Source organism: Sarcophilus harrisii, chromosome 2 (assembly GCF_902635505.1).
Source record: "Sarcophilus harrisii chromosome 2, mSarHar1.11, whole genome shotgun sequence".
In the NCBI taxonomy this organism is placed as follows: Eukaryota; Metazoa; Chordata; class Mammalia; order Dasyuromorphia; family Dasyuridae; genus Sarcophilus; species Sarcophilus harrisii.
Window position 1 is genome coordinate 559,570,073 of NC_045427.1, and position 26,127 is coordinate 559,596,199.

The 26,127-nt window shown below is 42.0% G+C and overlaps 1 protein-coding gene across 4 annotated transcripts in view; it reads right to left on the reverse strand.

Annotated features, from left to right (window-relative positions):
• Positions 1-14,364: 14,364 nt before the first annotated feature.
• Positions 14,365-26,127, reverse strand: part of SH3PXD2A (SH3 and PX domains 2A) — a 319,685-nt gene continuing 307,922 nt past the window's right edge. For all 4 annotated transcript variants that reach the window (XM_031955791.1, XM_031955789.1, XM_023496115.2 and 1 more), the window contains 2 exons: positions 19,325-19,444; positions 14,365-16,415 (listed from right to left, as the gene is read on the reverse strand). In XM_031955791.1, coding sequence (XP_031811651.1) covers positions 14,439-16,415; positions 19,325-19,444 — 2,097 coding nt within the window. In that variant the 3' untranslated portion in view covers positions 14,365-14,438. The remainder of the gene's footprint in view (positions 16,416-19,324; positions 19,445-26,127) is intronic.

A 26,127-nucleotide genomic window follows, 5' to 3' on the forward strand; every position in this document is an offset into this window, starting at 1 on the left:
ATCTAGCCCAATATTTCTTAGACTTTTTCCATTTGCAAACCCATTTTCCCGGAGAAATTTTTATACAACACTGTACATAGGTATATAAATCAAATATTAATTGATACTAAATCACAATTTTGTGACCCCCCACATTCAATTACAGAGTCTTTTATGGGGTTTCGACCCACAGTTTAAGAAGCTTTGATCTAGCCTACATTTTTCTATCTTGTTCATAAAAATAACATGAGGCTTTGCCAAGTTGTTAGTTAAAATCTAGTTAAACCATACTTGCATCATTCCCTTGATCTATCCTTCTAGTCACACTATTCGATAAAGGAAACAAGGGATGATTTGGTCTGACTCCTGATAACCACTGCTTCTTTTTTCTAGATGTTTGCTAATCATTCCTTTAATATTAAATTCTAGATTCCCTTCCCACTCTCAACTCCCTGCCTCTTTTCCAAATAAAAAATCCAGCCCACTTTATTTTTTCTATTTTGAAGATTGGGACAAAATATGCCCTGGTTCTTCTGTACCCAGTGACTTGGGCAGAGGCAGAAGCAGCCAGTGCACCAACATATCTACTAGTGTGCCAAGTAACTAACAACTAGGTGGTCACTACTACTGAGTCCTGGACCCAGAGTTAGGAATAGGACTCATGTTCCTGAGTTTCAATCTGGCCTTAGGCACTTACTAGCATTGTGACCCAGGGTAAGCACTTCATTCTGTTTGACTCAGTTTCCTCATCTGTAAAATGATCTGGAGAAGGAAATGGCAAATCACTCCAGTATCTCTGCCAAGAAAACCTCAAAGGGGTCACAAAGAGTGTTATAGGACTGATAACAACAGTGTGCTAGATGAGGTGCTAAGTGCTACATACATATTTGATCCCAACTTGCTCAAGGTTCGACTTCTATTAGCCATTTTTGTTCTGCATTTTGCAGTTCTTGACTGTGCGGGGGGAAAAAAGTAAGCAAAATAGAGAGAAGGTTTGCCTTCTCATGTTGTCCATTATTCCTATCCCTCCAGAAAAAGATTTTGAATGGAACCTGTGATTTCATGACTGTGGGGAGTTTTTGGCGAGGAATTACCATTATCAGGGCAAGTTGTCACTTTTCTGCAAGTCTTCAGAGTTTCCAGGGACTTTAAAGTTGACTTGCCCCACAATCCCACACCCAGTATGTGGCAAAAGTGGGGCTAGTTCCCTCTGGCAATTAGATCAGTTGTCTTGTTGATCATTTCAGTCCTTCCTGCTTCTTTGTGACCCCATTTGGGGTTTTCTTGGCAAAGATACTGGCGTGTCTGCCATTTTCTTCTCCAGTTTATTTTACAAATGAGGAGACTGAAGTAACATGAGTAAGTGACTTACTCAGAATAACCCAACTAGTAAACATCTGACGCTGGATTTGAACTCAGGAAGATGAACCTAAATCCAAGCCAGTCATTCTGTCCACTCTGCTATCTAGCTCTCCTCCCCTCTCCTGTCCCCCAACCCCCAGGTCTGCTATCTATCATTTAACACTGGACTAGTGTGACCCTGGCAGGTCATTTAACTGCTCATTTCTCATTTACCTTTCTCATTTATAAAACAATTGGATTAAATGATCTCTCAAGCTCCCATATAGGCCTAAATCCTATGACTTCCTTCTCTAATTAAAAATCACACATGCATCTCTCCTCTCCCAATCGTTCTTAACTTTTACTTGAGGGTAAGATTAGCACTACTGACACTATTCTTAAAAGATGTTGTATAGACTCATTCTCTATTGCCTTTCCTTGCTTCTATCTCTCCAACCGTTTTTTAAAAATCTTTTGGTTGATGAGTTCCCTTTATATTCAAATAGATTTAGACAACTTCCCTCCTTGAGGTTCCTATCATTTTTATCCAGCAGAATCAGATCCACAATGGAAGTTCTATTCAATTTCTCCATCTTTTGAAAGATGAAGTTATCACTAAGACAAACCAAGAAATCATTAGCTGCTCTGTTTGGACACAGAAAGCTTCTGTAGAAATACTGCAAAATGAGGAGGTTGGACTAGATGTTCTCTGAGATTCCTTTGAGATTTCAATCTATGATCCTGTGTCCAAGTACTTGAAATCCATGATCTCTGCTCAGTGGGGACCAGGCTAGCAATCTGTTTCTCAAACTCTGCATTGATTTTTCTGTTCTCTAAAGAAACATCATTTCTGTTTTTGCTTCCTTTGATCTTCCCTTTAATACTCTCCACCTTTAATGATCCCTTCCCTGATATGGCTTCGGGGATTTCCTCACATAATTGTGTGTCCTTAACATACAATGCTGATCTGTATTAACTGCTATCCCTACTCTCCTTTTATCCCCTTTCTTTCTGCCCCTCCTATTCCTTTAGAATTAGGGCATATACTCTCATCCAGAATAGTCTCGGTGGCCAAATTTCCCTTCTTGTATTAGTTTTTCTACTTTGTTATCTTGTGCATGTGTGTATAAATATACAAAGTCATGACTTTTTGTCTTGGTCCTTTCTTGGATTGTGTCTCCTTTGAATGAGCAGCTCTTCCTCCATTACTCTTTATGGTTATCTACTGTGGTGTTTAATTTTTTTTCCCTCCCCATTCCTTTTCAGTTGAAGGTTTTTTGAAAAAATAGGTTTGAAAGATTCTAGGTACACACAGTCTTACTATTCTTTGTTAAATGCACTTTTTCACTAGTCAGATGTTTGGTGCTACCTATATTTTTAGTCATGGTTTAGAAATCCAAATTTTACCCTTCTTCCTAACCAATTGTTTATTTCTTGCCATCCCTTCTAAAACCCTTGCATCTTATCAACTACAGTGATCAAAACTTCACCTGGGTCCCTAAAATCTTCAGTTTGTTGCCTGAGCCACATCTTGTGAGAGTTACCAAGAGAATGTAGTAGTCATTTTGTTTAAAGAGTCTTTGGAAGTTCTCAGTTATTTTCTGGATACAAGTACAAAGAAAACAGGAACAGATAGCTCCTTTAGTACTCTTCAACTGAGTATTCTCACTGCTCCTCTCTTCTTTGTCTCTCAAATTGATGGCATCATTCCATAGAGACCTACCTTCTTTCTTGGATGGATTAGCTCCCTAGTTTTTAGGAAGAACTTTGAATGTTTTATTTTACCTCCAAGTGTTTGGTTGTCCTCCTTTCCCACTTTCTCCTCTCTCTTCTACGCTTCAACCTCCTGAAAAAAGTCAAGATTCTCTATTCTTTCTTTTAAAAAAATTATTAAAAGCTCTCTTTTCATTTTTTTAAAGGAATAGTTTAATCTCCTTGAAAATCTGAAAAGATTATATTCCTTAAATCTCTTTAATCCTTTGAACCTTGCTAGGAGGGAGATTAATCTGTACTTTGAGCATAGTTAAGTTACTTGGTCCTGGCAGAAAAACAAACACCACACACTCTATACTGATTGCTGCAAAATTCTCCTTGCTTTCCACACTTGTTAAAGTGGGCTTCCGAGACACTTGCTATTCTAACAAATACCTTGGAGAACTTCTATGGCACATTGTTTGTGGGGAATTTTAGGTGTGGAATTGTTATTATTGTCCTGTGTTAGTTAGCACCTTCTCTCTGTGTGACTTTTTCTTGTGTTTACTTCTTCCTACAATGTCTTACTAACATCCTCCTATAATGCCTAACTTCCTTCTACAGTATCTTAGTGACTTCTTCCTACAATGTCTAATTTCCTCCTATAATGTCTTATTAACTTCCTTCTACAATATCTTACTTTGTCCTACAGTCTTACCAACTTCCTCCAACAATGTTTTACTTCCTTGTACAATCTTACTTTCTTTTACATCTTACTAATTTCCTCCTATGATGACCAACTTCCTTCTCCTTAAAACTTTTTTCCTCAGGATCTTCTGCTTGAGTCCTCCTTCAGTTCAACACAGCCTACTCATTCTCACTTCCATCTTTCAACTTCTAAGTTATCATTTTATAACTTTTCAAGTTTTAATTTTCCCTCTCCAGATTCAATCGGTGATCTCCATAATTGGTAACTCCCCCAATTCAACTCTCATCATCATCCCTCCATTAAGTGAGGAGCAGCCAAATTATGGAATCAGGTCTAACTTGACCACCTTTAGCGGTCCCAATAAGTGGTCATGCAGTTTTTGCTTGAAAACCTCAAGTGATAAGCAAATTACTACCTCCCAAGGTTCTCCTTCCAGATGGTAGTTTTAATCGTCTCTTCCCACTGTATTTCTATAACAAAGATTCAGAATGAGACATTCGAACATGTTGGATCCTCAAAGAATCTCAGAGTTGGAAGGGATATCATAGACTGTTTAGTCTATCTTCCCATTCCCTGGACAACACTCTGGACAAGGAGTCAGTCTCTGTTCCAGGAATTTCTGTTGGAATACATGGGAGAGATGTTGGAATACACAGGAGCCACCTCGCAGTGGCTGCTGGAGATCCAACCCAGAATGGATCTCCTCTTGTGAGAGAGAGGATGATACAAAGAGACTGAGAGGCAGTTACTGTTTTCCGACCTGAGAGGCCCTTGCATTGTCTGACTTCTCTCCTCTTCCCTCTGCCTCCAATTTATCTCATTCCCCGTCCACAAGTAACACCTGTGTCAGCAAAGGCTGCCTTGCAACTCCTTCAGATGTTATGATCCACAGCTGTGGAGGCTCTCAGAGAATTGACCGGTCCCTTAACAAATTTCAGTAATGGGGAATTGACATTTTATTATTGAGAAATAAAGGTGCTTTGGAGAATCTTAAACCAGGAGACCTCTGCTTCAGGGATCCCTTAATCTTCAAACACCAATTGTTCAAGTAATCTTGAACAATATAGTATGAAAGACAGACCTTGAACTTGGGAATCAAGAAGCTTGGGTTGGAATCTCTTTACTGCTGTTAGGTGTTCTGTTTTGGCAAAATCTCTTCATTTCTTCCTCATCACTAAAATGGAGATAATAAAATCCCTATCCTGCCTTTCAGATAAGGGGAGATCATACCCATACCTGTACTTTTAATTTGAGCTATTGATATCATCATCAATACTGAAGCAGGTACTTTGAGAGGCAGTATATCCTAATGCCAGAATACAGTGCTAAACTTAGAATTAGAAAGAGTTGCATCCAAGTCTTTTCCTGCTATGTGACCATAGACAAATAATTTCTTCACTCTGAGGCTAGTTTTCTCTTCCATAAAATGGAAATAATGGCACCTATCTCCCAGCACTTGTGAGGCTCCAATGAACTAACTTATGGAAAGTGTTGAATACTTTGTTGTGCTAGCTCTATAAATGGTGGTTGCTGATGGGAGGAGCTGAAGGGGTTCTCTGTTGATCTCTCACAGTTATCCTCTACACTGCACCCAACAGAGCACCCATCTCTGACTGGGCTGGTAGCTTTCTACAGTGACTAGGAACAGCATGTTTGTGATTTCACCAGCATGTTCATAAAAGAAACTCTTTTGTTCCATTTTGCAGACATCTAGAAGGGCAAATTAAGAGGCGATTTGTGCTCATTTAAAAAGGTCAAAAACTTTATTTGGTTTCGAGGGCAGTATAAGATGCAATGTAAACAAAATACAAAAAAAAAAAATTAATCACAAACCAAACCTTATAGTTGACAAGCATCCCAAGATGGAACATCTTTTCTGCAGACCAATAAGCCCCATCAGAGTGAATATACACAAAGTATCTGGGAAGTGGGCGGCTGAGGGGATGGGGCTGGGGGCAGAGACCTCAGGGAAGGGACAAAAGTTCCATTCCCAAAGGTGCTGCATCTTGATGAAGACATTAAAAATATCTCAGCCATATTATAAACATGGGGATCACATAGCACCACCATTGGTTGAAGAAATCACTAAAGCTCAGAGATGACACGTGATAACTCCTATTTTCAAGTATCCTCTGCTGAGGTGGGAGACAAAGCACGAGGGTTTCAACCCAGCAGTTCTTATCCATGGAACCTATTCTAAACTCAAAATAAAGGAAGGAGAGAGAGAAGCCAGATAGAATTCTGTAAAGATAGAACATTCAAGACTATCAAATTCATGGCCTAATTACTACCTTTTCCCCAGGACCAGAAATTTCCATCTTCTTCGGTACTCCATGGATAAAATTTTAAAGCAGACTTTTGCTGAAGCCAGTAATGAGATCAGGATTTCCAATACTCCATATAGACATTATAATTAAAAGATTTATTGCAGGGAAGAATGCACAACATATTCATAAATTGTGTTTCTTCTTACATGTCTATTTCCAAAGCTAACTATTCATTTAGCTAAGAGCAGTGGGCCTGCTCACTAGAAAATTAAAAGTATAAGCTATTCATGTCTGATTTTCTGAGTCTTGCATTTCACAATGGGCAACCAAGTCTGATTTCATGATCTAAACAAAGGAATTTAATTTTAAAAGTATATCTAAGCATTGAGAAGAGATATGCTAATGTAAACCCAGTGATTTGCTCTTTTTTCCTTCCTTGTAGTAGTCGTTAAATATTTATATGGTGGATAGACTACATTTCCAAGTGGACCAAGGGACACTCCAAATGGCCCATGAATCCCAAACCAATGATAGCTGTATTTGACCTGAAAGACTATCTACTTTCCAATCTACTGGGTGAAGGGTCTAGATTCTAAGATCTTAGACTCAGGATGATGGGCTCCTTGAACAATGCTTATTTTGGTTCCTGGTTAAGAAACAAGTTGGGATACCTGATCAGGTTGCCCGGGGAAAGCAAGTAGTAAGTCCTTGGGTCTTGGATAATGGATCAGTTGTTCTGAGCTATACATATTCAGATAAGTTCACATAAGTGCCAAGGTTAAAGAACTAATAGAGATGGGTAGTATTATACCCTCAAAGTCTTCTCGGGGAGACCAACCAAAAGTTCTGGACGACCGTTGTGAAGCATTTCCAAGGTTGACATTGGTGGAGCATATGGCATGGTCACTCAAATTCCTGATACAAGGGGATGGGTATCTGTCTGCATTTCTTTACCTCAAGCCTCTGGGTTTACTGCTTCTGACCTGGCACCTTGAGCCATTTTCTCTTTGACTAAGCTAGTCAAAGAGGATGCATTGATCACCTGTAGTTGGCAGAGCTCTGGGAAAAGCAGGTACTAAGCAAATGGTTCAGGCAGTGTCTTTTCACCAAGCTGACAAATTCCTAGGAGGAGGTCTCAGCATCAAAACTAAGTGGGGACCTGAAGTTTCATTACAGACTGTTAAATCTCAGAATTATGGTAGGTGCTCTTGGTGGCCATTAAATTCAACAGCCTATCCCAGGAAATAATTCCCTCTATAATATTATTGAGAAATAGTTAAACATGTGTAGTTGTATTGAACCCAGTAATCTACTTTCTAGGAAATATTGAATAAGAAAATTAGCTTCCTTATGAGATCTATGTAATTGAACCCCCTTATTTTAGAAATTGCCTGTAGATGGCCAGTCATTAGGACTTTTCCAACCTATTTTGGTCCCCTCTATATCAAGTCACTTAACTACCTTCCAATCTGTTTTAAAAAAAACAAAAAACCTTCCCAAAACACACTGAATTGACTTCTTCTTTCATCCTTTCTTGAAACTCTTCCTGTTTACTCCTCCTCCTCCTCCTCCTTCCTCCTCCTCTTTCTTTCTTGTGCCTGAAGCACAACCCTTCCAAGAAGTTCCTTTCCTAGCAATGGGTATGTGCTCTCAGCTACCTCAAACACGCACACTGTCATTTCAGTCAGACATGACTCTCTCTTCCTACCAACATGCTCTTTTAGACCTTCTCTGGAATGGAACTACTCAACCTCCACCTATGACATTGCCAGTATCGTCCAATGACCAGAACAGGGACTGGACCAACTGGGGGAAACGACACCGGATTGCTAATTCCTAAAGGAAATGGGCCGGGAATGGGGATGAAACTGGATCATTAAGGTTAACAGTCATTGGCTCTGACCAAAAAAGAAAAGACTTAGCAAGACCCGAACTTGAAAATCCTTTCACTAGGTGGGGATTATGTGCTACATGGGCATGTGGAATTCCACCTGTACCAGAAATTCACCACGGGACAGGAATTCTGAAACAAAAAAAATGGCGCCATACAAGGTACTGGGCAGATTATTCTTTCCCTGTGACCCCAAGGTAGCAGGACCACCCCTCTCTCCCACTCCCACTTTACCCCTTCAATGAGCCAGTAGGAGGCTAGATGGGGTGACTTGGGCTGCTCTAGGCAGGTCTGCTAACACCAGTGTGAAGTCTTCAACCAAATAATTAATAAAAATAATTACAAAAAAAAAAAAAGACACATTGCACTCTCCAGCCAGAATCACCTATGTGAATAGTGTATGGACTCTATAATACACAAGAGCCCTGTGGGACCTGCCCGACACTGTTGGCCACATGGAAACATCTTGGTTATGGTTTCTTTCCCCCCCCCCCCCAACTCCATATTATTTAATTCAAGTGGGAAAATTACTGACCTAGAATAGACTTTCCCCCCCCACATTCTCTTAGACTCAATGCATACAGACACATGCACACTTACACTCGCTTGCATACATACACACACACATCCCACACATACATACACATGTACACACGACCCTCCAAAAAATGAGGGAATCTAATTCTTTAGCATTGTGGACAACTCCCTCTCCAAAGATCCCTGTACTGAATTTATCAAGATTTCATAACTATACACACACATGTAATATATACACAAATAGATTTTATACACATGTATATACGTATGCATATATAAATGTGCACGTGTGTGTGTGTCTGTGTGTCTGACCAAACAGAGAAAGCTGAGGAGCTGGAGTAAGAGTACAGTACTGAATAAGAATGGAATTAACCAGCCACTCAAAAAAGGCCACTGTGATCCCGGGGCACAAAGAACCATCTGTGGAACTTCCGGAGAACCTTCATCCGTCAGTCTCCCCCATGCCAGCACTGCCCGAGGGTGATAAGGAGGAATCTCTGCTGCAGTGGTCTGGCTTGTACCTCTGCACAAGGGACTGGAGGAGATGCCGCAGCCCCCTCTTCAAAGACTAGAAATCCAGGAAGACCCAGACGGGTCCAACGAGTGCTTCCAAGGTCTCGTGGAAACCTCCTTGCCACCTGAAGAACTCCAGGGTCAGGTAGCAAGATTCCGGCTGAGATGAACACGTGAGCCAGTGCTGGGTCATGCTGGGGGTGCTCTACTGAACATCATCAGTCTCCTTATGGTCTCACAGCCTCCTTAGAATGGCACTCAGGCTTACCAGAAGTACCAAGGACAGGGCTTTGTTGCTCTTACAGTTCCTGCCCATGAGCTGAACTGAGGTTACTTAGTTTAAAAGGGAAAATGGGGATGGGGTGGAGGAAAAGAGAAGTCCCTTTTATACTCCTGCTGGTGGCCTAGGTATTACAGGCTCCTGGGGTCTGAGAGAGGGTTGAGTGGAAGGTGATATTCTAGCCAACTTTTCAGGACATCCCATTTGCTCAAGGCAAATAGTGATCCTGATTAGTTAGGCCAAAGTGATCAAAATTGTCCCCCATCAGCTGCCTGCCTGCCTGTCTGTCTACATCTGCCTTCCACACACCAAAGGGCCTGTTTCTGGAGCCAGTGTCTTGAGGGCATCCTAACACTTTCCTAGCCCTACTCTACACATTCTCAATTCATTGACTTTGCAGCTGGTTTGACCTGTAGTTTATTTAAAAATGGTGGACACCTTCCTTCTTTTTTTACTGGGATGTGGGGTGGGGGGAGGAAAAGAGCATCCAAAACCAGCCAACAACACACCCATTGGGGGCCTTAAGCCTGGTCCTTTTCAGCAGCGTGTGCTCCAATTTAGCACACGCCACCCCAAGGTCCCAAATAAGGCCTGGTGTCTCTCACCTCAATATTGCACTTACCCTCTCTCTCCTCAGATTATTTTTTCTTTTCAATTGAGAATGCAAAGTATGGGGGAAGAGGAAAGGGATAGGAAGAATAACCTAAGAGGAATAAAATATTAGTAAAATATAAACACAGGAAAGTAAGAATAATTTTATCTTTTCTTAAAAAAAAAAGCTACCAACCAAAATCTAAATTTAAATAGCACTATGTCTACCTTGCAAATACTAGTAATATGAAAATAATGAAGGCTTTACCCAAATTCCCTTGTGTTTCTCCTTAGGTGATATAAGCAGTAACATGTTTTGCAGAGGAAAGCAAATGAATACAGATTACAGTAAAATACGCAGCACAAAAGTCTGAAAGTGATTAAACAATTATATAATGCCTTCGTCAGGACTGAAAGTTAGGGAGAGGAAGAAATTCTTTGGGGCTCTCACCCTTCATGCTCTAGGGCTGTCTGAAACCAAGAAACCTGAATGCGGAAGGGCCTTGGGTGAAAGCATTCCCTAAAGGTCACTCCCCAGGAGGAAAGTCATTTCCAGCTAGGGGTGCATGGGGGTGCAAGAATGTGTTCATTTTAAAATTCAAAGTGCCGGTTCACAAGAACAAGCTCTTCATTAGATCAGAGCAGAGGATCCCAGGGACCTGGAGAACCTTTCCCCTGAAGCTGGACATGGTATGAGAATCAGAGAGGAAGTTATTTTTGTATCTTCTCTTAAAGGAAAAAAAAAATCTTTAAAATAATAGAAAAACAAAGTCAAGTGAAGCTTTTCAGGCATTATATAGACGTCAATAACGACCTCAGAAGTGCTCATCATTATTAAAGTTGCAGTATACAGCAATACAACAGCCTTTCACATTTTCAATTGATCGAATGGAAAAATAGGGGTGGATTCTGTTATGATTTAAAATTTTTTTTTTTTTTAGGTTGGGGAAGGAAGGTGGTAGTTTCGATAGCAAGGGGCTATCACTTTCTTCTGCCATCAGAGGGTGCCCTCTGCTTTCCCAGAACGGGTTATTCCATAAATGCCCTGGGGCTGGGAGTGAAGGGACTTGGGCTGAGTCTGGCTGATCTGGCAGGGAAATGCCCAAGGACTGGAATCCTCATAACCCAACTGTCTTCCACTTCAAGTAATGAAACCTCCAGCTCCTTGATTTTGGCTCCTCTGTAGGGACTAGATTGGTTGGCTCTATGGACAAGGGAAATAAGGGCAGTGGGAGAAAAGGGAGAACAAGGAAGATTTCTGTTCACTCTCTTGATCTGTAAGGTATCATCAAGTGGAGGCATTTGGCTACTTTTTTCGAAGCTATCATGGCTTATCACCAATAAGCAATTCCCAATCTGACCCAGTGTGTTCAGGTTTAAGGGACAAAGATGACCTTGGCAAACCATTTTTGACCAAATGGAAAGAGCACTGGATTGGGAGTCATCAGACCATGGCCAGGTCCTAGCTGCTCATGTCATCCTGAGCAAGGCAAGTCATGTCCCTTCTCTGAAATTCAGTTTTCACATGTATAAAAAAAGGGAGTAGGATCTGATCATTGCTAAAGTCCCTTCTGGCTTTCGGATTCATAACTTAAGAGTGTCTGGGCAGGGGAGGGTTAGGATTTAGGAGAAGGTTGAGGCACTGGGTGATTGTCAAGACGAGTGCCAGTGGAAAATAGAGACCTGAACAGAAACAGTGCTGAGGATGGTTCCGAAGCACACAAGTAAGGGCAAGGAGGAATCGGACTTCCTGGAGGAAATTCTAGTCCAGCCCATCTGAGATGCTTTTGTTTAGTCAGAGATATGCCATGCTTTTCTGGAAAGACCCTGACCTGATTTAACGCCCTCAAGATTGTATTGGCTCAGTGCAGAAATGGGGGAAGTGGGGGATGCCCTGGGGTTAAGGGGCAAAGAAGGGGTGACTGTGTAGAAACTTCTTTAACCCAACGGTCATTATAATTTTTAAATTTTATTTTAAATAATTATAAATTACTTTTTTCTTTTAATAAATATGTGCTGTTTAAAAATGAGGAAAGCATATACTGCACCTTTAAGTAATGCACTCAGCTCTCTGCATGTTTTCTTTCCTTTCCACTCTTAAAGTGCATTAATTAAAAAATAATGAACCACTTCTTCATCATTATTGTTCAAATAAATCATAACACCACCAGTAACTAACCCGCTACCATTAGTACTGCAATCTAGCAGATAACTTTATGTATTGCTCTATTTAACACTGTCCAGCAGAAGAATATAGCATTTCTAATTAAAAAAAACAAAAAACAAAAAACACCTCACAAAAACAAAGAAATCTCACAACGGCCCTTTGATGAAATTTGGGCAGTTCTCAATAGCTGCCACACGTCAGCGCATGGAGATTAAGGGCCGCGCATGCGCGGGTCCCCAGGCAGTGCCCGTGGAGGGAGGGAATAAGGCCCTTTGGTTTCCAGAAGCACAGAGATAATTCATGTTCTGGGACATAAGATATTGTGTGTAAAAGTTATTTGAGGAAGAGGATGTGGGTGAGGAGATAAGGTAGGGGGTAGGAACAGGGAAGTGGAAGAGGGCCTTTCCTTCTTTGGGAAAAACACCAACTCTCTCCCAGGTACTCAGCAGCTTGGAGCTCCTTAACATGAAGTCTGATCCACTGGGAGTCGAAGGCACATGTGGAAATCTGCAAAGGGAGCCCCGATGGCCACTGGGCCCCTTTCCTCTGAACCATCACAGCAAACTTAAAATGCCCCCCAAAATCAACTCACGACCAACACGTGCTTGGTTCTTGTGTTTCCTCTCCCATCCTCTGCCTTCACATGTCCCCCTGCAAGCTGTGTGGACAGGGGAGTTCGGCTCCCAAGAAGTTAATTCTCAAGCTTCTGAAAGCACCAACATCATCAAAGGCCTGGGGAATGTCTGAGGCAGCAGATGTGCCCCGTAGGGGAGGTTGGAAGGGCTGAAGGTCCAGCGCCAATCCTTCCCAACCATCGAGAACACACAGAAACCGCAGCCTTTGTGAATGTGATTCAAGTCATCAATCCCAAACGTTCAGTGATGGAGGGAAGGAATCATCACCTTTGCTTTATACAGTTCAAAATGAATGTTTCTGACAAAGCGGGAAGCTGCTCCTGGCCCCGTTTGGCCCCGAGAATCCATGAGGGTGTGAGGTACAGTCACCCCCCTCTTGATTTCAGACTCTGGCTTCTTTAATTGGGTCCAATTCTCTCCTCCCTCTTGTGTGGCCTTGGGAACACAGGTGAAGAGACAGGCTTCTTTCTTGGTTAGCGTCTCTCCAGAGCTGTGGGGGTCTTTTCAGTCCTAATATTTCCCAACAACCTCTGGGCTGTCTGTCTTGCTGTCCACACATTTCAGACTCAAGTGGAAACCAAAAGAGAAATATTTTGGCTTGTCAGGGGAGAAAAAAAAGGGCAAAACCCCAACCTTTCAGAAAAAAAATGACCCTCCCCCCTTTGCTAGCCCACCCCACCCCACCCTCCCAAACAAATCCATCAAATATAATAAAAGTCAAAGCCCTAAGCACAGAGCAAAACAGTGACCAGAGATGTGCACGTGAGCACACATACACAGAGTACCCTGTACCACTACTAAAATACAAATGACACTTATGCAGATTTCGAACTGATGGCTTAGCCTTTTCTTTCTCTGTAAACACTGATGCTGCAATGATTTTGCCTTCGTCAGCAGAGAATCCACAGCCGGTAGAATGAGGGACTGGTTCTCTTCTTGAGGGCTGGGGAGAAGAGGTCCTCAGTGTTGCTTTGCAGGACCAAAGGGAACACTTTCCCTTAAAACAGAATTCACGGTAAAGCTCTTCCTTGGGTTTGCCAAAGGAAGCAAGAAGTCTTGAAACCCTGACTCTAGAGCTGGCCAAGGAGAGTGGGCAGATACTGGGGTTTCTGTCCAGTGCTGGGCTTAGCTGCAAATTTTTTCCAGTCTCCAAAGCCTCCAGACTCTACCCTGCCCTGGCCTATCATCTCCCTCCCACCCACCCCTGCCCCTTAAACAAAGCTGCCTGGAAAGTTAAAATTCATCCTCGAAAGCTCTTTTCTCAGGGATAAAGGAAGAGATAAAACCTGAAACCCCCAAATAAAATGATCTTTTACCAGAGGTGTGTTTGATGGTGAGATGCCCATAGCATCCCATGACCGCAGAGGTGAAGGATGACTGGGTGCCATTCTGGCGGAGGTCTTTTCTACCCGGTCAAAGTTATCCGCCAAAGACACACGTCACGTTTTTCTTCAAAGTCTTGCTTCCAGGAGGGGGTCCAATCACACAGCCCATCGGTGACATCGTGCAAATTCCCTTTTCTTCTCTCCCTTCCCAATGCCCTTGGACATCAATCACTTTACCCGCCCCTCCCCCCAATTCTCCCCCTCTCTTCTTCATTTCCTTCCTAAACCTATGGACCATTCATCCTCCCCTTGGGTCCCCCAAACACTCTTCCATTCAGCCAAGGTGCACAGACTTGAAGAATAGCTTTCTGGTCACCCATTGCCCTTGGTTTTGTATCCCCATTTTAAAATTATTTCTTCCTTTTTTGGGGGTGGGGGTGATCTTGGTTCTCTTACCAGGAGACAGCTGAAGCAAGCAAAATTACAGCCCAGAGAAGTTCCCTGCAAATGGCTAGTTCTTTTTTTCGAGATAGTTGGAAGGCACCCATCCTTTGAAGGGCTTCATACTGTCTAGGATCTGACAGTACCACCACCCATTGGGATTCCTCTCCAGCACCTCCATGGACACCCCCTCCTGGAATCCCGCCGTCTCTTCATCCCCCTCATAGTCGGCGATGGAGACATAGATGTCTTTGAGGTTATTGTGTATGAACTGAGACTTCTCAATGGGTTTTGGCCGGACGGTGGACACGGGGATCCCATTTCGCTGGGCAGGCAGCAACGCCGCGTCGGAGCCCTCGCTTCCCGATCGCTCGGCCACACCACCCTTGGCGTCCCCGGCAGCCGTCCGAGCGGTGCTGAAGGAGGAGTTCCGCCGGACAGAGCGGAGGCTGTCTGTGGCCGTGAGGGACTCGTTTCTCCGCAGGGCACAGGAGAGGTTGTTCTCCTTGGGGGGCGGTGACACAAACACTGACTGGGGTCTCACAGCGACCTGCCTCACGCCATTCCTCATCTTGACTGGCCCATTGCTCAGTCCAGAGGTCTTGGCGAAGCCTCCAGGTGGCTTGGAGGGGATGGGTGGTGTGATTTTCTTACTCTGGTTTACGGTGTTCAGAGCTTGCACCTTCTTCTCAATCTTTTCCAGGCTATCTGATTTACCTTCATTCCTCTTGCTCCTGGGAGAAGTCAAGTCCAAATCCTTTGTGCAAGATTCCAATTGTTCGTTTTCTCCAAGGACGAGATAGTGGGAAGGGGCCCAGCCTTCTAAGTCTCCAAACCTCACGTACCACCAACCGCTTTCCTGCTTTTCCAAGACTTCCACTTCCACACCAGCAGGGAAGCTGATCTCCGAGTCTTGCACCTTCTGGTAGGCATCCGAAGTTATATAAGAGGAGCCCTGAACCTCCTTCTCCTGATCTCTCTTAGTCCAATTGTTGGGGGAAGGATGAGCATGGGTGGGAAGGGTAATGAAGTCGGCTGAACCTCTTCTGCCCCCCTCCTCGGGGCCCTGGGATGCTGTCTGTGGAAGCGTCTCAGAATCTTCACTCTTTGAACCCTTGAGACCACCCCGGAGCTGCCCCGTGGGTCTCAGTTGACGCCGGAGGCTGCTGATGTCCATTTTCTCTTGGCTCTGGGATTCTCCTTTACTTAGGAAGGGTTTGGGTCGGACTGATGGCTTGGCTCTGGAGCCTAAGTTCTGCCCGGCTTTCAGATCAGCAATCTCTTTCACATTACCCTTGGGAGGGCTCCGTAACCCAGCATCTGAAGCTGACCTGGGTTTCATGTCTCCATTCTTGGATAAGGAGGAGGAAGAGGAGGAGGAAGAGGAGGAGCAGGTGGTATTGACGGTCACTGAAGAACAGAAAGAGGCAGTGGAATGGTTTTTCCCCAGCTCCGGCTGAACATTTTTTTCTGCCTTAAATTTTATGAAGGATGACTTGGGAGAATTGGATTTGGGTGAGCTTCTCTTGTTGAGGGAAAGCAAGGAGCCCCTAGGGGAGTCAGCCTCCCCACTGGACTCCTTGGTTTCCTCCACATAGGGCTGAAATCCTTCATTCTCGTAGATGGTCTCCTCCTCCAGGGCCACGTCCTCAGATGATTCACCCACCTTAAACTTGGCCCTCTGCAAGGAAGATGCTGGAGAAGACCGCCGGGGTGGGTAGGAACGCTTCTCCCCGGAGCTGTCTTCTCCAGGAGCCTCTCCCAACTCTGGCTCAGAGTCAAAGCCAAAGGCAGGAATATCATATTCTGGCTCCTCGTATTTGGGCTTCAGTGGGGAGTCCTGACTTTCTGTGGTGCCGGATGATCCCTCCTCGGCCTCCTTGGGTTTGCTGGGAGGAGCAGGGGGAGGAACCTTAGGCCGGGTCAGAGTACTGGTACGCCGGTTGAGATTCGGTTTTTTCCTCTTGTCGATGTACGATGCAGGGGCCCATCCCTCCTTCTCTCCGATTTGCACATACCACCAGCCACCTGAGTTTTTATCAATGACCTAGGAGAACAAAAAAGAAGGAACAGAATGGTAAGCCATGAGGATACTGGGGACATGGGTAGATTATCTTATATCTTCCTTTTGCATCTGGATGTGGAATACACATTTCAAGCCTTTTCCTTGACTTGTTTCATTTCAAGCTCACAAATGCCTTTAAGACTTAGTTCAAGTTCCATCTCTTCCATTTCTTTTTTAATGTATATAAAACAATTGCTATGTTGAGGGTAATATGCTTTTTGTTGGGGACCAAAAGACAAAAATGACACTGTATTAACTGTCAGGGAATTTATGTGCACAGATTAACAAAATACAAAGGAATGAATGATAGGGACAAAGAAGAAATTATAGGATCAAAGCGCTCCAAGAACAGAGAAAGGACTTTTAGCTGAAAAGAAAGGGAGATATTGGAGTCAGACAGTCAGTCAATAAACATTTAAGTTGTTTGTTATGTGCTAAGCACTAGGGATATGATGAAAGGCACAATAAATCACTACACTCAAAGAGTTTGAATTCTAATGGGAGTCCCAAAATGTATAGTAGATACACACAAGATATCCACAAGAAAGGTGGAAGAAAGATCATTTTAGAGGAGGAAGACACTAGCAGCTGGAATAGGACAGAAAAGGGAAAGCCTTTCTACTTGGTAATAAACTTGACTGTGGGGGATAAAGAGAAGGTGCATTTTAAATATGTGGGATAGCCTGCATGAAGATAATCTGCATGGAGGAAAAAGATAGCATATGAAATACAGGGAACCTAATTATAAATGATTATTTTCACAGTGGTGTAAAAGATGGATTGAAGATGCAAGGAAGTCAAGGAAGTTTGTTAGAAGGCTATTAAAATTTTACAGGCAAAATGTGATAAGGATCTGAATGAGGGTGTAACCAGGTAAACAGGGAAGAGATGACTGACAGATATACCAATAATACATTCAGAGGGGCTTAGTGAATGCATGTGGGAAGTGAGGGGGAGGAAAGGATCAAAGAGAACTTGGTGGTTTCTAATCTGGGTCACCGAGGAGATGGTAATACATCTTCAAAAAATCAGAGAAGTTGGGAAGAGGGGAAATTTTAGAAGAAAAAATGATGACCTTTGTCTCAGAGATATTGAGTTAAAGGTGCTAGTGTCCCACCTAGATGGAGATGTTTATTACGTAGCTAGAGCTATGGAACAGTCTCATGGGATAACCGTACTTTAGTGGGGCTGGAGGGTGAAGAACCAGAAAAAGAAGATGGGAAGAAGTCAGCTAGAAGGAGAACTGGCAGAGTAGTGAAAATAAGGAAGCAGAGAGTACTTAGAAGGAAGGGTTGATCACCTGTTTCTAATACTAAAAAATGGTGAAGGAGGATCAGGACTGAGAAAAATTCACTAGTCTAGGAAGCATTCCCTGATTTCTCCAATCCCTAGAAATTTCTTTTACTTCAGATTTCCTGTTCAAATAATAATTCAGCAAGTATTAAGTCCTTACTGTGGGCCAGGCATGGTATTAAGCATAGGAAAGACAAATTAAAAAAACAAACCAACAATCAGACCCTTCTTTCATGGAGCTTACATTCTAATGGAAGAGACAACATGTAAATGATAAGGTTCAGACAAAATAGATAAAAGGATATCTTAATGCCAGAAGAACCCAGAAGATTCTCCTGCAGAAGATGGTGTCAGATCTGAGTCTAGGGAAGCCAGCTAAGAGATGGTGGTAAGAAGGGAAAGCATCCCAGGCAGGGGTGGGTAATACAGCCAAAGGAACTACAAATAGGCTGGTACAACCAACCACACTGCTGAGTGCAAGAAGGGGAATCAAATTTAAACATCATTTTGAAAGCAGGAAAAGGCTGCATTATGAAGAGTTTTAAAAGTTAGAGAGCTTTCTACTTGATTCTGGAGCTTACTGAGCAAGGGAAATGACACTGTCACTTAAGATTTAGAAAAATCATCTTAGCAGCTTCTTGGAGAATGGATTAAAGTGAGAATAAACTTGAGACAAGGAGACCAATTAGGAGGTGATTGATATAGTCCAGGTGAGAGGTGCTGAAGGAGGGCTATGGCTGTCTAAGTAGAGAAAAAGGGACATAAATATAAAATGATATAAAGGTAGAAATGGCAAAACTTAGATAGACTGGATCTGTGAGGTGAGTGTGAAAGAGGAGTTAAGGACATTTATGGAGAAGTCTGCAAGAGGGAAGAGTTTGGGAAGGAAAGATGAGTTGTATTGTAGACATGTTGAGTGTGAGATGCCTAAGTGACATCCAATTTAAGATATCTTTAAGAAAGTTTAGCCTTGAAAGAAGTTAAGGCTGGACATGTAATCTGGGAACTATCTGCAGGGAGATAACTGAACCCATGGGAACTAATGAGATCACCAGGTGAGGTAATAAAAACAAAAGAGAGCTTAAGCAACACTCATGGTTTGTGGGCATGATGTGGATAAAAGCTTTCTGATAGCTGTTATAACACCACATAATAGCCAGCTATTGCTGGTCATTCGTTCAATAAATACTTAATATGTGTCAGATACTGTACTAGGTACTTGGGAATACTAATAGGCCAAAATTTAATATTAATAATCCTTGCCTTCAAGGAGTTATATTCTGTTAGAGGAAAAGAATATGCATGTAGATAATTAAGCACAAAGTAAATATAAAATAATTTTTATTTATATATTTTTAATTATCTTATTTATTATTAATATGTTATTTATAAAAACATTTTTAGCTCAGAAGCTCTGCAGAAACAGGTAGTGGGCTGATCTGGCCCATTTGGGATAACAAAGGTCCTACCTAGTTCTGAAATTCTATCTATAGGAGATGATATGAGGGTCTCTTGGAATCTCAAGGTTACTTCCAGAAGTAAAACAGAGTAGCAAACCCAGAGTTACCATGGGCCAAAATCATACTGATGACAATTACCTCTGCCTTCTGTCCACCCCGGAAACTGATGCCGTCCGAAATGCAAGACTGGAACTCGGCTATGGTGTAGTACTCAACCTCGACAGAAGGGGGCTCTGGTGGCTTTGGCAGCTGGAACCCCTGCAATCCACAGAGAAAAGCTCAGTTAGTTATCTACCTCCTTCCCAGGGCTTCATGGGCAAAGAGTAAATGAACAGTGAGTTTCCTCCCTACTACTAGCAGAGCCATAATCCCTAGGATGCACAAACTGGACTTTTGCCTCAGCATACCTGATTCAGGGGTGCTGATGGTTCTCTGTGGCAGAGAAACAATCGAAATGAGCACCTGGTTAGCAAAACTACTTAAGCTACAGGACAGTGGGCTGCTCCTCCCCAAGCCCCCACCGAAGGTCTGCCTGGGGACACCTGACTCAGATGCAGTGGAAGGTCCTGTCCTGAGAAACAAAAATTCCGAGCGACAGCGCTCATTCTTACTGTGATTCTCCACTGAGCACTGTGACAGGAATAAGGAAGATGTGGACAATCGCAGACCTCTGAGGAACAGGGGAAAGCAAGGGTGGCAGACATGAGCCACAAAGGTGATCTAGCACAAAAGAAGGGACAGAAGGGAAAGACCCTAACCTCGGTAAGGCATCTGATCCCCGAGTCTTTGTCTTCTAAACTGAAAAGTATTTTAAAAAATTAAAACTGCATTAAGACTTTTGGGATAGCTTGTAATTATACGTCTCCTTAGGCTGTTAGGAGGAGGAAATGAGACTGTATATAAAGTTGTTTGTAAAGTTTTAAATGCCACATATATTCCACCGGCTGTTCTGACGTGAAAAATTGAATACAGGATTTTATTGGGGATTTTATCTTCAATTCAGAAGGAAGGTCTTCTAGACATGAGTCATATCACCTGGAGACTTCTGTTCTGGCAAAGGATGCAAAGAATACAGACACACTTGGTATACGGTTGGGACTTGACACCCCAAAAAAGGACAGGAATAGAAACATCAGACTGGGGATAGTTTAATCAACAGAAAAAGATCTCCAGTAAGGAAAGTTCCAAGAAAGTCACTGGAGTGGAGGGAGCTGAGCTGGGCAGAAGGTAGGAATTAGACAACACAAGCCAGACCCAGCCCAGGGGAGAAAGGGGAGGGACTAGCACTATTATGTGGGAAGACTTATGTCAAGCATGTGGTTATAATATCTTAATTTGATTGTGATAGACCAACATTATGTGAAATATACCTGTTTACTGGGTCAAGAAGGCCCCTACTGTTAAAATGGATTTACACCTGGCTCATTTGAGCTATAGAAATAATAATTTACAATATAGTAATGCCCCAAGCACCTGAGGGTCAGACTTCCAGCAGCCTGAATAACCTAGGACACAGCAGGGAATCCAGAAGAAGAAAAACAGTCATCAGAAAGTTCATATACTTTGTTCCCTAGGACAGACCAGGAAATGACCTCAGGCCCTGACTTGGATAGCTGTGCATAAAATACAGCAGCCAAAGTAGCAGTTGATAGCACAGAAGGGAAGCAAAATTGATTGAGTTTCCCCATCTCTGAAATTAAGGTTTTGGCCCAGATGGGTCGTGAGATTGCTTTTCTCTGTAATTCTGGATGAATCATTGAACAGCTATGTCCTTAAATCTCACCTCTAAAATGAAGGAGTTTGGAATTAGATGATCTAAGTTAGTGAGATCAAACTCGAATAAAAATGGGGGTGATAGCACATTAAGCCATACACAAGGATCCTTCTAGGCCATATTCTAGCTTAGAAAATCACTTGTTAACATTATCTATGTCCTGATGCATTTTTATTTATTTTTTAAAAGATTTCCCAATTCAATGTGAATATGGTTTGGGCTGCGCTGGGATTACTGTGGATTGCATATACAATGTATTTACCACTTCTGAGCTATTAGGGTCCCCTTGGGATCCAATTCTGTAGAATATTTTATTTTTGTCCAGTCCTCTTCAATTTCAGATTTTCACCTCCATCATTTAAGTAGGGGCAAATAGCTCTGCAAAGCACAGGAGCTACTATGCAGCATCACTGTATAAGAGTCCAGTATGATCATTTATGTTCATGATAACCTTGAGTTTGTCATTGTGAAAAAAAATTTACTTGTTTTCCATTTAAATGTATATAATTTACTTGATAAAGCTATCTATGAAAAATAGTTAATTTTTTTTAAAGCTTTGGTTCTTAAAGAGGGGATCCCTAGTTATATAGTGAATTCCTTTATGGGGATAGCTCTTTGCCCAATGTCCGATGAAGATGATGTCACTGGCCCCTAGTCACACAGAGAGTGGGTGCCATCAAGGACCCTAGCACCAACACTCCCTTAAGAGAAGTAAAAACCATTCATTCTCCAGGTAGAGATAAGGCTGACAGTGTACAGCTCCTGGAAAGGAGAGACTCTCTTGGTGATTGACAGCTTCACTCAAGTGTCGGTGACTAAAAGCAGAAAATAGGGTTAAAACACAGAAGTGGAAAAAGGAGGGGATCCGTCATTCCTGAGGGAAGGAAGAGACAGCCCATAGAGTTGAAAGGACTGATCTGGTCAGGTCAGAGCTTACTACAGATGGGATCCTGCTGTAGCAGGGGGTTAATGTGCTTGTGTGTGCATATACACACGTGCCTAAGGGCTGTGGTGAGGATGCATGTCAAAGAACCAAGTGGAATGGAAGGGCACTATATTCCATTTGGAATGGAAGGAGTGCTGTCAAGAAGGTTCTGAATCACAGCTCTGTAACTTATTAGCTGTGGCTATCAGGTAACGATTCATTTTCTGTGCCTTGGTTTTCTCATGTGTAAAATTAAAGGAGGCTAAATTAGATAATCTCAAAGGTCTCTTCTAACTCTTAATCTGTGATCCCAAGTCTCTTGATTCTCAGCCACCACTCTCTTTCCCACCCCATCCTTCCTCTGCAATCCTGAGAGGTGGACGTGAGAGGATATACCAATGGAGGACAAACTATGGCTATAGGGAAACTGGCTACGATAGAAGGAGGAGAATGGCACAGACCCTCTGAAGGTGCACAATGACGCTCCAAGCATGCACGTGCTTTGTGAACCGAGGCTTTAGCTTGGCCTGCTCTGACCCTTGGATGGGAGGGATTCAGTGGGGCTTAATTGGAACCAGCAAGCCTGCTGCCCTGGCATTCCATGTGCGCTTGGTGAGTATGGAATTAATTGCTGCATTGCTGCCAAAATAAAGTCTAATCGAAAATAATTAGTCAGGGCTAAGCGATTCAGGAGGAAAAGTCAACATTCAGCAGTGCACCTCTCAGTGGGAACAGAAAGAAGCAAAGCCCCTGCAGCTGAGAGCACAGGCCAGATGGGTGATGGAGAAAGGGACTTGCAATCCCATCTTGCCAAAGACCATCTGTGGATGACCCTGGGTGATTTCACTTCTATGAGCCTTAGTTTCTTCCTTTGTAAACTGAATCGGTGATTAGACTGGATGGGCACTAAAGTCCCTTTTTTCCAGATCTAAATCTGGAGTCTGAAGATTTTACCTAATAGGACATATCCACGGAGATCACATTTGTAAAGTGATTAGCACAGTGCCTGGCACATAATAGGTGCTTAACAAATGCTTATTCCAGTTCACTACAATGGCTGCAATCCTTTGCTGGAGCTGAATGCCACCTTTCCCACAAATCCAGCAGAGAAAGAGAAGCTCTCCTAGATTCTTGATATCCAAAGCCACATTCATGATTTGATTCATCCTGCCAACACATTTTCCACCCGAGTCAATAGGAACTAGCTTATAATAATAGCTAACATTTATGAAATGCTTTAAGTTTCCCCATTTTTATAAATGAGGAAGCAGGAGTTGGGAAAGGTTAAATAAGTTGCCCAGGTCACACAACTGATAAGTAGCTGAGATTGAATTTGAACTCAGATCTTGATTCCAAGTCCAATATTCTATTCACTACTCAGTGTTCCTAGTACCAAGTCATGGCTTGGACTGATCGCTCTAGAATGAGATTCATGTAAAGGCTGGGTTGACCACAGAAATATTGTAAGAGACAATTAGGTGATACAGTGGATAGAGTACCGAACTGGGTTCAAATTCAGCTTCAGATATTAGTTGTGTGACTCTGGACAATGAATCTTTCATCTGCCTTAATTTTCTCATCTGGAAAGTGAAGATGATGATAATAGTATTTATCTTCCAGCTTGTTTTGAGGATAAAATCAGATGTGTAAGGCACTTTGCAAATTATAAAGTACTATATAAATGTTATTATTGTTGTTATTATTAATGGGATCCTGTGGAGGTTAGATTAGGTCCCCTCAGACAGGTCCCTTCCAACTCTCAGATTTTGTGAATTGGCCCCTTCCTCAACAAGATCAGTAAAAAGTTCTGGGTATGAGGTTGAGGAGCTCCAGGTAGGGAGGTTATCCTTGGTGCCTTGTACTTTCTTGTACATTCCTGATGCTCGTCTTGCTCTGCTTTCCTGATCTCTGACCCACTGCCATGCTTTGGCTTGGCCCTGACCCTTATTCTTGGTACTGCCCTGGCACTAGCTTGTCTGAACCTGCATCTCTCTTTTTTTATTTTTTTATTTAATAGCCTTTTATTTACAGGATATATACATGGGTAACTTTACAGCATTAACAATTGCCAAACCTCTTGTTCCAATTTTTCACCTCTTACCCCCCCACCCCCTCCCCTAAATGTCAGGATGACCAGTAGATGTTAAATATATTAAAATATAACTTAGATACACAATAAGTATACATGACCAAAACATTATTTTGCTGTACAAAAAGAATCAGACTCTGAATTATTGTACAATTAGCTTGTGAAGGAAATCAAAAATGCAGGTGGGCATAAATATAGGGATTGGGAATTCAATGTAATGGTTTTTAGTCATCTCCCAGAGTTCTTTTTCTGGGTATATCTAGTTCAGTTCATTACTGCTCCATTAGAAATGATTTGGTTGATCTTGTTGCTGAGGATGGCCTGATCCATCAGAACTGGTCATCATCTAGTATTGTTGTTGAAGTATATAATGATCTCCTGGTCCTGCTCATTTCGCTCAGCATCAGTTCGTGTAAGTCTCTCCAGGCCTTTCTGAAATCATCCTGTTGGTCATTTCTTACAGAACAGTAATATTCCATAATTTTCATATACCACAATTTATTCAGCCATTCTCCAACTGATGGACATCCATTCAGTTTCCAGTTTCTAGCCACTACAAAAAGGGCTGCCACAAACATTCGTGCACATACAGGTCCCTTTCCCTTCTTTATAATCTCTTTGGGATATAATCCCAGTAGTAACACTGCTGGATCAAAGGGTATGCACAGTTTGATAACTTTTTGAGCATAGTTCCAAACTACTCTCCAAAATGGTTGGATTCGTTCACAACTCCACCAACAATGAATCAATGTCCCAGTTTTCCCACATCCCCTCCAACAATCATCATTATTTTTTCCTGTCATCTTAGCCAATCTGACAGGTGTGTAGTGGTATCTTAGAGTTGTCTTAATTTGCATTTCTCTGATTAATAATGACTTGGAGCATCTTTTCATATGACTAGAAATAGTTTCAATTTCTTCATCTGAGAATTGTCTGTTCATATCCTTTGACCATTTTTCAATTGGAGAATGGCTTGATTTTTTATAAATTAGAGTTAATTCTCTATATATTTTGGAAATGAGGCCTTTATCAGAACCTTTGACTGTAAAAATATTTTCCCAGTTTATTGCTTCCCTTCTAATCTTGTCTGCATTAGTTTTGTTTGTACAAAAACTTTTCAGTTTGGTATAATCGAAATTTTCTATTTTGTGATCAGTAATGATCTCTAGTTCTGCTTTGGTCATAAAGACCTTCCCCTTCCACAGGTCTGAGAGGTAAACTATCCTATGTTCCTCTAATTTATTAATAATTTCATTCTTTATGCCTAGGTCATGAACCCATTTTGACCTTATCTTGGTGTACGGCGTTAAGTATGGATCAATGCCTAGTTTCTGCCATATTAGTTTCCAATTTTCCCAGCAATTTTTATCAAACAGTAAGTTCTTATCCCAAAAGCTGGGATCTTTGGGTTTGTCAAAGACTAGGTTGCTATATTTGTTGACTGTTTTATCCCTTGAACCTAATCTATTCCACTGATCAACTAATCTATTCCTTAGCCAATACCAAATAGTTTTGGTAACTGCTGCTCTATAATATAATTTTAGATCTGGTACAGCTAAGCCACCATCATTTGATTTTTTTTTCATTAATTCCCTTGAAATTCTTGACCTTTTGTTTTTCCATATGAACTTTGTTGTTATTTTTTCTAGGTCATTAAAATAGTTTTTTGGGAGTCTGATTGGTATAGCGCTAAATAAATAGATTAGTTTAGGTAATATTGTCATCTTTATTATATTTGCTCGCCCTATCCAAGAGCATTTAATATTTTTCCAATTGGTTAGATCAGACTTAATTTGTGTGAAAAGTGGTCTGTAATTTTGCTCATAAAGTTTCTGATTTTCCCTTGGCAGATAGATTCCTAAATATTTTATATTATCAGTAGTTACTTTAAATGGAATTTCTCTTTGTAACTCTGACTGTTGGATTTTGTTAGTGATATATAAGAATGCTGATGACTTATGTGGGTTTATTTTATAACCAGCAACTTTGCTAAAGTTGTGGATTATTTCTAATAACTTTTTAGCAGAATCTCTGGGGTTCTCTAAGTATACCATCATGTCATCGGCAAAGAGTGATAATTTGGCTTCCTCATTGCCTATTCTTATTCCTTTAATCTCTTTCTCAGCTCTTATTGCTATAGCTAGTGTTTCTAA